Source organism: Cydia fagiglandana, chromosome 14, assembly GCF_963556715.1.
Source record: "Cydia fagiglandana chromosome 14, ilCydFagi1.1, whole genome shotgun sequence".
Taxonomy (NCBI): Eukaryota; Metazoa; Arthropoda; class Insecta; order Lepidoptera; family Tortricidae; genus Cydia; species Cydia fagiglandana.
This window is the reverse complement of record NC_085945.1, coordinates 13349391-13362551: the sequence shown is the minus strand read 5'-3', so window position 1 is coordinate 13362551 and position 13161 is coordinate 13349391. Positions and strand designations below refer to the sequence as shown.

General features: G+C 39.9%; 1 protein-coding gene across 1 annotated transcript in view; it reads right to left on the bottom strand.

Annotated features, from left to right (window-relative positions):
* LOC134670808 (transient-receptor-potential-like protein) overlaps positions 1-13161 on the bottom strand; it is a 75726-nt gene that overhangs the window by 23481 nt on the left and 39084 nt on the right. Inside the window, exon 15 of the mRNA XM_063528630.1 lies at positions 740-907. Coding sequence (XP_063384700.1) covers positions 740-907 — 168 coding nt within the window. The remainder of the gene's footprint in view (positions 1-739; positions 908-13161) is intronic.

The window sequence follows — 13161 nt, the reverse complement described above, 5'->3', positions numbered from 1 at the left end:
TACTGAATTAATTAATAAAGTTAAAAAGAGCGTTTCCCGAAAAAACAGTCGACAATATTTTACACCAAATATTTTTACGCGGAAGTTTACATATCATTAAATTTTACAATTTAATGGCGCTCACGCTTTTCGTACTTAGGTACTTGAGGGTAATTTTATTATATAATTTTGAGTGACGCTATGTTTGCCTTTAATTCATAATGAATTAAAGGTATTTTACTGTACGAAGAAATAAGGCAATCAGAAAAGAAACTGAAACACAAAAAACAACTCTATCATTATGAGAAAACTATTTATTTCGTTTTATTTTACTTGTACCGATAAATATAATTTTTATTTTGTGTGATGTGTCTGAGTATCACATAAGAGCTATTCTTAAGGAAATCTAACTATACTTACCTCTATATGTAAGAGGATAGTGTGCGATGAAATTAATCTTATATCTATAAACGAGCAATTCTTGTATATAAATTTATATATTTTAGGGATCTCGGAAACAGCTCTAACGATTTTTATTAAATTTGCTATATGAGGCTTTATGGGCTTTATTAGGGGCGAAAAATCGATCTAGTTAGGTCTTATCTCTGGGAGGCGTTTTTGAGTTTTTATATGTTTTCCGAGCAAAGCTCGGTCTCCCAGTTATTATATAAGTACAATAAATGTATAAAAAATACGTTCTACGATCATATGGAGGAGCTGTCACGTGACTTCGTCCCCTTTCGTCCTAATATTTACATACCTTTAACTTTTCCTTCGTCTTTTGATCCTTCTTCCTCAGACCCAGCATTTTAAGCAGCAGTTTGGGGGTGGGGAAGATGTTGAAGGGGGGAGGCAACGTCGCGCTCTCCTCGAAGTAGCTCATCCAGAGACGAGTTCGAGCGAATTTCCATTCAACGTCAGAGTGTTCCTGTAAAAGATTTGTCTTTTTAGTTTCTAAGTTATGCGAGAGATGGCGTTGTTTGGGCGTCCAAAAAAAAATTAAATCTATTTATTTCAATAATAAGTGAAAAATCTCTAGAGATTATGTGCGCGGTCACTGACCTCGTGTTTTGTTGTTAACTAATACATTGAGTTATTTAAACTATAAATAAGTACATTAATTTAACTAATGTTTTTTTTTGCCAGTAGGTATATTTTTTAGATCCTTTGTTAAATATTCTTTAAGAATTTTATTTAGAATTGTGATGGTTTTCTGTTTTCTAATATAATAAACTAATTCCTTAGGTATTTAAAATATCTGGGAAAATATAGGTACCTACTAACAAGTTCTTTTGCCATTATACATTATAAAATTTGCTTTCGGCATGTAGTTGGAGTTGTACTTCAAAAAATTTATACTTACTTCGCTATGTTAATGTTATACTTGAGGTGTACGAAGTAAATCCAATAACTAATTATACAAGATGGCTAAAAAATATCTGCATTCCCATTGCCAGGGAGGTTTTGACATTATACTGAGCACCTTTTATTTACTATGGGACCAACCCCAAAATCGCAACCTCAATTTTTTTTATACCGAGACTGACTGAAATAGCAAGACACGTTCGTACGTTACCGTGAAAATACGATGGAATATAATTATGCACTACATCTAAAGGGGCCCACTGATTAACAGTCCGCCGGACGGTATCGGCCTGTCAGTTAGTACAACATTTTGACAGTTCCGAACAACTAACCGGCCGATGCCGTCCGGCGGACTGTTAATCAGTGGGCCCCCTAAGTATAAGCGTGATTGTCTAGATACTGGGTGAAACCAGTCGACAATGGGTTCGCTATATCCCGCATCCCTGCGTCATTACTCATTAATAATGTCATTCTTACTGATAGTGTCAGGACCGCAATTATCCTAAGATAAGGGGAAATCCATCCTAACGTTATTTTACCGGAGTAAAAAGAGTTTAGGTAGAGTTAAGTGTAAAAATTAGAGATGCAACGGATAGTTGTTTGGCTGGATACCGGATACAGGGTATTCGGCCTGATCTCGGCCGAATACCCGGTATCCGGCCTGATTCCGGCCGAATATCCGGTATCCGGCCGCCGAATATTCGGCCGGCGGAACTATACCTACATTTCGGTTTTTCAGGTGCGCATTCTGCAGGTTTGACCTGTTTCCTAGTAAACGTTCGCGGGGACTCATTTCTAGATTTGAAATAATTTTTAAGAAAAAAAAACCGACTTCTTTGGGGGCCGGTGAAAGATTATTGTAGATATACTGGGTCAAGCAAATCTTGTCAGTAGCAAACGGCGGCAAATTTGAAAAATCGCGGGTTAGCAACACTGTGTTCGAATAATTCGAAAATCGCGTGTCATCTGTGCTTTATCTGTGGAATGTGGATCGTGAATGACAGCCATCATCTTGTTTGTTTACAAATGGTTTACAATGTTTTCATTCTGAATCGATTCTATTTCAAGAGATATTTCTGCTGTGTCACCATTAAATACCAATATATTAAACAAGACTGTGCTTAATTAAAGCTAAGGTGCCTACAATGCTTACAGTGCCAACTGAGAAATCTAATAAAATATGAAAATCCAGTATGACATCTACCTGCTGAAGCAATGATTTTATTCATACATTCTTGTTTAACGGCATAGTCCACTTACAATTTTATTTTGAGATCTTCAAATTAGTTAATTATTTTTATCAACATCACACACCGCTTTTAAATTGTCCGTCTATACGTATTAATAACAATTTCAAACATTTTCAATAGAGAATCCGCGAGTGACAATTTGAATTGACGTACGTGACAAGGCGCGCTCAGCGGAAAAAAAAGTTTTGGTTCGATGTACATTATACATTGGTGCTTTTCTTAGCGCAATACTACTCTTTGAGTGTTGCCCTACTTTAGTTTGCTTTACATTGCTACTGACAAGATTTGCTTGACGCACTATAGTACACTATGTAGAAACGGAGGTAAAACCACCCACTTTTCTACTAGCATTTCGCTTCTGTAATGGCTCCTCTACAGGATGGGCCAACGCCGGCCACTCCAAGGGGCGCAGCCTTGCGGTAGAATGAGATAGCAATATTACTTGCTCCCTCTAACGCATAAATGCGTCCCTTGGAGTGGCCGGCGTTGGCCCATCGTGTAGAGGAGCCATAAGGGTCGTAGTTCTAGCCTAACCTAACCCACTTCTCAGATAGCAGTTCGGTTCTGTGAGGATCGCAGTTCGAACCTAATCAAACCCACTTTTCAAGTAGCATTCCGTTTCTGTAAGGCTCGCAGTTTCAACCTAACCTAACCCTTGTTCGGTTCTGTGAGGATCGCAGTTCAAACCTAACCTAACCCACTTAATGGCGCATGCGGTGCGGTGTACGGGGGTTTAAGCGGGAGGGGTTAGTAAGATTGGCATCATCATGCTTTATACCTACATTTTATGGTAGGTAATCATAGTGGTTAATTTAGTTAAGGTATCATAGTGGTTTTCCGGGCCAAGGTCCGGGTCCGAGTCCGGGTCCGAGTCCGAGTCCGAGTCCGGGTCCGAGTCCGGGTCCGAGTCCGAGTCCGAGTCCGGGTCCGAGTCCGGGTCCGAGCCCGGGTCCGAGTCCAGGTCCCAGTCCGGGTCCGAGTCCGGGTCCGAGTCTGGGTCCGAGTCCGGGTCCGAGGCTGGTCCGTGTCCGTGTCCGGATCCCAGACCGGATCCGAGTCCGGTTCCGAGTCAGGATCCGACTCCGGGTCCGAGTCAGGATCCGACTCCGGGTCCGAGTCCGGGTCCGAATCTGGATCCGTGTCCAGGTCCGGGTCCGGGTATGAGTCAGAGTCCGGGTCCCAGTCCAAGTCAAAATCGAAATTCGTTATCACCAGACGTGTACCATGCGTCGTTGAAGAGTTCTGTTCTGGTCACCATCAGCAGTTCCACTTCATCAAATGCGACAGTTTTTAATGTAAATGCTTGATTTTATCATGAAAATACAGAAAATTCTATACGTATGCCTTTAAGTTAATTTTAGTTGTTTATATGTATACTCTCTTTGATATAGTACTTGCGTGAGCTGTGGTCACCTATAAGTGGCTAAGCATCTGTTAATGTTAAATGTCCTTGTTCCTATGTAATTGTGTAGATGTATTATCCGTTGGTGATCCTTAAATAAATTAAAAAAAAAAAGATTTGAGGAGTTCCCTCGATTCCTTATGGATCCCATCATCAGAACTGGAGCTTGACAAAAGTGTGGCTTAAAAACTTAACTTGCTTAACGAACATAACGAAGAGGAAAAATCGCCAAACGTGAACTATGCGTCGTTGAAGAGTTCTGTTCTGATCATCATCAGCAATTCCACTTCATCAAATGCGACAGTTTTTAATGAAAAAGCTTGATTTTCTGATGTAAATACAAAAATCTCTATACGCATGCCTTTAATATTTGAGGAGTTTCCTTGATTCCTCATGGATCCCATCATCAGAACTCGAGCTTGACAAAAATGTGGCTTAAAAACTTAACTTGCTTAACAAACATAACGAAGAGGACAAATCGCCAACCGTGAACTATGCGTCGTTGAAGAGTTCCGTTCTGATCATCATCAGCAGTTCCACTTCATCAAATGTCACTTTTTTGGATGTATATGCTTGATTCGTTGATAAAAAACCAAAAATCACTATGTGTATGCCTTTAAGATTTGAGGAGTTCCGTCGATTCCTCATGGATCCCATCATCAGAACTGGGTTTTGACAAAAACGGGACCAATCTGTATGCATATACATTCAATCAAAAAAAGAATTTTCAAAATCGGTCCAGTAATGACGGAGTTATGGAGTAACAAACATAAAAAAAAAAAAAAATAAAAAAAAAAAAACATACAACCGAATTGATAACCTCCTTCTTTGAGATTTGGAAGTCGGTTAATGAGTGCGCGTGCAAGGCAGTGAAATGATTAAATTGTTTTAAATTAAAATAATAAACAAGTAGGTACGATTATGACCGTGTCTGTTTCTTAAATCCAATTTGTTTACTCCGAAATCAAGAAATGTTACTATCCGGTATCCGGCCGGATAGTAGGTCTCTATCCGGTATCTGGCCGGATAGTAAAATAATGGCCGGATAGGCCGGATACCAAATAGTAACCGGATATCCGGTGCATATCTAGTAAAAATATGGACACATATTAACTTACTCAAAAATATGTCCCATACTTCTTAATTCGCTGACATAAGAGCTATGGGACATATTTCTGAGTATGATGGTGCACCCATACTTTTACACTCGACTGTACCTACTGACAAAAGTAAATTCGAATGTTATCTTATCACCATTAAACTCATTTGAATAAAATTTGTATAATTACGGGCTTAATTACTTCAGTTAAATTAAGTAGAAAAGTAGGGATTCCAGAAAGTAATGGCGCCTGTGACAGACGGCGCGATTCGGGAAATGAATTAGAGATTTACTAGATATTAAATAGTAAAGATATGTGACGTTCCAAGACAAAAGGTACCTTATGGCGGCTGGCGCTTACGACTCATAGCGCCCCGATAATATTGGAGCGGCGTTAATAATAGCATAAGCGTCAACCCCCATAAGGTACCTTTACCGTGGGACATCACATATCTTTACTATTTCATAATTATCTAGTTAATCTCTAATTCATTTCCCGAATCGCGCCGAGAGAGTTTTATAGTTTACAGTATTGTTTAACCAAAAACGCTTTATACCCTTATAGCTCCATGTCGGTAATCCTTATTATAAGTATATTACATTATGAATATTATGATATAATAAATAAATAAAAATAAAAATCATTTATTTCAGGTTACCAGGACCCATATTACATTTACAAAAAATGATTAAATTAAATTAAATTAAATCAAATTAAATTAAATTAAATCAAATTAAATACATTTACAAACTAAGTACGCTACAAACATTTACAAATAACAAACAACATACAATACAAATTACTATTAGCGACACTGGGTAAAAATCATCACTTTGTCTGACCAGTGATGATATACATACTTACATAATGACATTGAATAAATAAATCAATATTTGGGGACAATGTTACACAGATCGACCTAGCGCCAAAGCAATACAGTGTAATATACATATGTATTATGCGACGATATACCTATAGATAACATCTGTAGTTCGGGAACAAATATTCGTGATACGCACACAAATAGAGTCAGACTATGAATAGTCTGCAGCGGATTTGATAGCCCACGCAGTGAAAGTGCTATTTTAAACGTCAAACTTCTATAAAATGATGACGTATAAATGACACTTGCACTGCGTGGGCTATCAAATCCGCTGCAGACTTTTTTTGGACCAACTATATGTGCCCTTACCGGGATTCGAATTCGGGACCTCTATCGCAGGTAGGGTCATACACACGATGTACCTACCACCTACTTAATACCTTCATTATACATACTTTTGTACTTTTTAACATAATGTGTTTTCCTTTCCTACACAGGTATTTAATGAGGTACCTATATTATACTTTTTAATTGTATAAAACCCATTTAAACAAATCATATTAATATTTATCTATGAGCAAAACATAGGGTAAAAGACCCTTTTATGGGCACCCAATTTTACCGGCACTATTGCTAACAATAAATATCTACACGTCCACAACTAGATGGAGACTAACTAAAAACTACAACTAACAAACCAACAACAATGAACAAGATTGTTATAACAAAACATAAACAAATTACGTATTCATTAACTTTCTTAGGCCCACTTGCACCATCCCACTAACCCAGGGTTAAGCGGTTAAACCGTAAACCTTGTGTCAAATTGTACTGGTTACCATGGTAGCTCCAGGTTCAACCGGTTAACCCCGGGTTAGTGGAATGGTGCAAGTGAGCCTTAGGGTGAAAAGTGGAAACCTGAGTAGTGCATAAGTAAGTTCCCAACTTCTGTTTTAATAATACACGTACGTACGTAAATTTGAGGTCAAGTGTAAATTCGCTGACATTTAAGATCTATGAGACATATTTTTTAGATACCTACGATTTGTGCACCCATATTTTTACACTTGACTGCTCCTAACAGGTATTATATGATAATTTATTTAGTTTTCAATCATATACGGTATGACTTGTATTACGGCGAATAATTGAAAGAAAGAATCCTTAAATATACAGTTTTCTCAAAATTCTAAATTCTGTATATTCTTATATAATATTTATTAATATTTGAAAATATAGTTGTCTGTTTGAATTTTGAACATCACTAGATATTTAAATATTCATAAAAATCATTAATATCAAGATTTATCGTCAGGCTGTATTAATAATAGCGGTTATTTAAATCCATTTATCCAGGAAATAGCTTGTGTTTATCATTAAAAATGTGTTATTTATAAAAATAATCCACAATTTCAACATCCCACACTCGAACACAAACAATTTCTCTTGTTACATGATCGTTATTTAATTTTCGCATCTTGTATCTCAAAGCTTAGCCTCGTCACGTCTTTAAAACTTCCTTGCCAGTTATTCTCTTAAGAATACAACCATTTTCGCTAAAGATAATTAATCTTAACCGCCTACTCCCTCTGAAGTTATTATTAAACAATATTAAAGTTTTACCAGCTATTTTAATCATGCATTTGTGTAGTTTTAATATTGTTTGTAGTTGGTTTTAATTTAAATTAACAAACATGAAATATTTGAATGGAATCAGTACGGATATTATGGTCGCTCTTGTCTATGCCGCGGTGTTAAAAAGTGACAGTTGTTTTAGCATGTAGATAAAACCATCCATAATACGCCTGCAGGTTATATTACATTAGGATATAAACACATAAAAGAATAAAAGACAGCCCGTATTATTGTTGTCAACAATAGGAATGCTTACCCTATACGCTTAATGTCATCTTTAATAATACCTAATTCACGAAACGTTTCGTTTCAAACTTTGAACCAGTACAAGTTGAGCCCCGTGCCCTTAATGCAACTTAAGTAACGGGAAATCACAGTGTTACTGGATGAGTTAGCTGCATAATATTTATTAAGTAATAGCAACCCTGTTCAGTTGCCAAAATTTATTTTATCTTTTGGCATTGCATTTACTCGGTTTACTAACGCATTCGCCAAAAAAGCAATTACTAGAAAATACTGAAATAACATTTGAAACAAGTTAACGATATTTCCTAATGTAAGAAATTTTACATCCTTTCCTTAGCGTCTAACTTACACAGCAAATGCTCGTTTAAAATTTCTTGCACGGTCAGCAGCAATCAGCAGCAATAGTGCTAAGCGGGCGAGGTGTTCAAAATGATCTTGACGCGACTTTATTGTTAATCCTGGCTGTGCACACTCATCGAGACACCCCGAGATAGGCCGAGAACGAGTGTGCATACACTGTTCCATTCTCGTCTCGTTCTTCCTCGTCTCGTCTCCCGATTCTCCGATTGGATCGGAGCGGTGCCGACACTCTCGGCGAGAGCCTCTCGACGAGTGTGTACAGCCGGCATAAGAGTATAAGAGCGCTGTGACGGTACGGTATTACCGTTCCGTACAAATCTATATATACATATAATATTAATATGGTTTTATTTATATAATCAATTATGTGTTGCATGAATTCATGATGTATTGATTTATTACAGAAATCACTCACTATTCATCAAATTAATACTATTTAAAAAATTAAATAAAACATAATACAAAACATGTCGATACTCGGTCGCGCAGTCAAATTGCACCATATTAACCGCAGACCAATCATAAGCCAGGAAGCTTAGCGCATGATTTGTGGCCATATAAGGTAATAAAAGTGCGAGCGCAGGACGCATGGCCATATAAGGTAGTAAAAGCGTGTTAGGGAGTTAAAGTACTGTCACTAAATTAGGGTGAGTAAATTACGACAGCTCTAAAAGCTAACAACCGTGGGGAATATTATTGATATCTATAGACATACATGATGATAAAGGCAAAATACTTTGAACAAAATATAATATAATCAAGAGATAGTTAAGAATCAATAGAAGTCAACATATTTTGATACAAAAGTTGCACCATAGTTTGCTACTCGGATTGTAGCAGTGTAGAACGCGGCGTGAGTTTGTTCTGCGCAGGCGCGAGCCACATAGGTTGACAAAAAGCAGTTGCGCGGGGGCCTCGGGGCATTCGTTGTCTGACTTTCGTAAGAGTACGTTCGAAGTTTGTCAGTGGACGGAGTGATTTACTAGAAGAAGTTATTAAAAGGAGCTTGAAATAGACGGCGTCAGATAATAGAAGACCTAGGACATCTAAACACGAGCTAAGTACCAGTGTTTTTATCATTTGAGTGTATAATTACTTGAACCTTTTTGTCAGTTCTGGTTTGTGTTTGCTGTTTGTTCGAATTACGTACGCGTGCATAACTAACAAATAATAATCCTAGTTTACCGCTTAAAGCTTAATAGCACAGTAAAAGTTTAATACCTACATTTAATGTTCTCGGAAGCCAACGTCGCTACAGTTTGTTTTAATTTACGAAGATTTCTCACTAACAAATAAATAGTTCCCGTTCGTGGCGAGGAGACAAGATGGCTGCCATGCGAGACGATCGCGCGAGTGTGTAGTACGTGGCAATAGATATTTCATTTAGCTTTATTATCAAATAATACGTGTGTCAGTGTTTTATTAATAGTTGCAATAATTATAAAGTACAAACACGATGTTTTCCTAGTGTATTTTAATAACACAAAGTAATTTGGAAGGATATTTAGTGAATGTGTCGTACCGTCGTGTCTTACGTCCGTGAAATTATAGGACATTTTGTTTTATTAATACTTATGGTCGTTTCTCAAAAAGTTGGCACCGCCAGGTTAACGTTAACGTTTTTCAAAAATTTTGCATTTTCGCATTTTTTTTTATTGGGATCGTTAAAAGGCAACTTTAACTATTAGAAAATGTGGAAGGGAAGCAATTCCTTCAATTAGTTTAGGAGATATAGGCGTTTGAAATTCAGGTTAATGATATCAAGGACAGGTGAAAGATATTTTGTCTCCAGGTTATCGATAGTAGAAGCAGGTTATCGAGAAATAAGTACAAATTCCAATGAAAATATTGACAGGTTATCGAGAGGCGTCATTAACCTGTGTCCGTTGCCGTTAACCTGGTTTCTTGTCATCGTTCACCTGTAATGAGTGTCATCCACCTGTCCACCACATCATTTTCAATGCCTTCTAAAAATAATCGAAAAATGTGTCATCTTCTGTAAAAAGGGTCCACCATGATGATTAAAATTTTGGATTCTGACCCACCTCACACTACTAGTGGAACTCAGGTTTGGTCCAACATAGGCACATGCAGTTTTGGTCATCCAACTCGTCTTGGTGAGCACTTGGGAGAGCAGAACTCAAGATAGAGCTGATGCTGGACCATCGCAGTACCTAGTGGAACTCAGGTTTGATGCAACATAGACACACGCTGTTTTGGTCATCCGACACGTCTTCATGAGGACTTGGGAGGGCAGTACCCAAGATAGAGCTGATGCTGAACCCTCGCAGTACCTAGTGGAACTCAGGTTTGGTGCAACATAGACACACGCTGTTTTGGTCATTCGACACGTCTTGATGAGGACTTGGGAGGGCAGTACCCAAGATACAGCTGATGCTGAACCCTCGCAGCACCTAGTGGAACTCAGGTTTGGTGCAACATAGACACACGCTGTTTTGGTCATTCGACACGTTTTGATGAGGACTTGGGAGGGCAGTACCCAAGATCGAGCTGATGCTGAACCCTCGCAGCACCTAGTGGAACTCAGGTTTGGTGCAACATAGACACACGCTGTTTTGGTCATCCAACACGTCTTGATGAGCACTTGGAAGAGCAGTATCCAAGATAGAGCTGATGCTGAACCCTCGCAGTAACTAGTGGAACTCAGGTTTGGTGCAACATAGACACACGCTGTTTTGGTCATTCGACACGTTTTGATGAGGACTTGGGAGGGCAGTACCCAAGATAGAGCTGATGCTGAACCCTCGCAGCACCTAGTGGAACTCAGGTTTGGTGCAACATAGACACATGCTGTTTTGGTCATCCAACACGTCTTGATGAGCACTTGGAAGAGCAGTACCCAAGATAGAGCTGATGCTGAACCCTCGCAGTACCTAGTGGAACTCAGGTTTGGTGCAACATAGACACACACTGTTTTGGTCATCCAACACGTCTTGATGAGCACTTGAGAGAGCAGTACCCCAGATAGAGTTGATGCTGAACCCTCGCAGTACCTAGTGGAACTCAGTTTTGGTGCAACATAGACACACGCTGTTCTGGTCATTCGACACGTCTTGATGAGGACTTGGGAGGGCAGTACCCAAGATACAGCTGATGCTGAACCCTCGCAGCACCTAGTGGAACTCAGGTTTGGTGCAACATAGACACACGCTGTTTTGGTCATTCGACACGTTTTGATGAGGACTTGGGAGGGCAGTACCCAAGATAGAGCTGATGCTGAACCCTCGCAGCACGTAGTGGAACTCAGGTTTGGTGCAACATAGACACACGCTGTTTTGGTCATCCAACACGTCATGATGAGCACTTGGAAGAGCAGTACCCAAGATAGAGCTGATGCTGAACCCTCGCAGTACCTAGTGGAACTCAGGTTTGGTACAACATAGACATACGCTGTTTTGGTCATTCGACACGTCTTGATGAGGACTTAGGAGGGCAGTACCCAAGATACAGCTGATGCTGAACCCTCGCAACACCTAGTGGAACTCAGGTTTGGTGCAACATAGGCACACGCTGTTTTGGTCATTCGACACGTTTTGATGAGGACTTGGGAGGGCAGTACCCAAGATAGAGCTGATGCTGAACCCTCGCAGCACCTAGTGGAACTCAGGTTTGGTGCAACATAGACACACGCTGTTTTGGTCATTCGACACGTCTCGATGAGGACTTGGGAGAGCAGTACCCAAGATAGAGCTGATGCTGAACCCTCGCAGTACCTAGTGGAACTCAGGTTTGGTGCAACATAGACACACGCTGTTTTGGTCATTCGACACGTCTTGATGAGGACTTGGGAGAGCAGTACCCAAGATAGAGCTGATGCTGAACCCTCGCAGCACCTAGTGGAACTCAGGTTTGGTGCAACATAGACACACGCTGTTTTGGTCATCCAACACGTCTTGATGAACACTTGGAAAAGTGGTTACTAAGCTAGAGCTGATGCTGAACCTTCGCAGTACCTAGTGGAACTCAGGTTTGGTGCAACATAGACACACGCTGTTTTGGTCATTCGACACGTCTTGATGAGGACTTGGGAAAGCAGTACCCAAGATAGAGCTGATGATGAACCCTCGCAGTACCTACTGGAACTCAGGTTTGATGCAACATAGACACATGCTGTTTTGGTCATTCGACACGTCTTGATGAGCACTTGGGAAAGCAGTACCCAAGATAGAGCTGATGATGAACCCTCGCAGTACCTAGTGGAACTCAGGTTTGGTGCAACATAGACACACGCTGTTTTGGTCATCCAACACGTCTTGATGAACACTTGGAAAAGTGGTTACTAAGATAGAGCTAATGCTGAACCCTCGCAGTACCTAGTGGAACTCAGGTTTGGTGCAACATAGACACACGCTGTTTTGGTCATTCGACACGTCTTGATGAGCACTTGGGAAAGCAGTACCCAAGATAGAGCTGATGCTGAACCCTCGCAGTACCTACTGGAACTCAGGTTTGATGCAACATAGACACATGCTGTTTTGGTCATTCGACACGTCTTGATGAGCACTTGGGAGCGCAGTACCCAAGATAGAGCTGATGTTGAACCCTCGCAGTACCTAGTGGAACTCAGGTTTGGTGCAAGGTCAGGTCAGGTTAGGTCCGGGTTCAGGTTCAGATAAGAGCCGGGATCCAGGTCCAGGTCCGACTCCGGGTTTGAGTCTAGGTCCGGGTCTGAGTCACAGTCCGGGTCCGAGTCCGGGCCCGAGTCTGGGTCCGGGTCCCAGCCCCAGTCCCAATCCAAGTCAAAATCTAAATCGCCAAACATGTACTATGCATCGTTGAAGAGTTCTGTTCTAATAATCATCAGCAGTTCCACTTCATCAAATGCGACAGTTTTTAATGAAAATGCTTGATTTTCTGATGTAAATCCAAAAGTCACTATACGCATGCCTTTAAGGTTTGAGGAGTTCCCTCGATTCCTCATGGATCCCATCATCAGAACTCGAGATTGACAAAAATGCAGCTTATAAACTTATCTTGCTT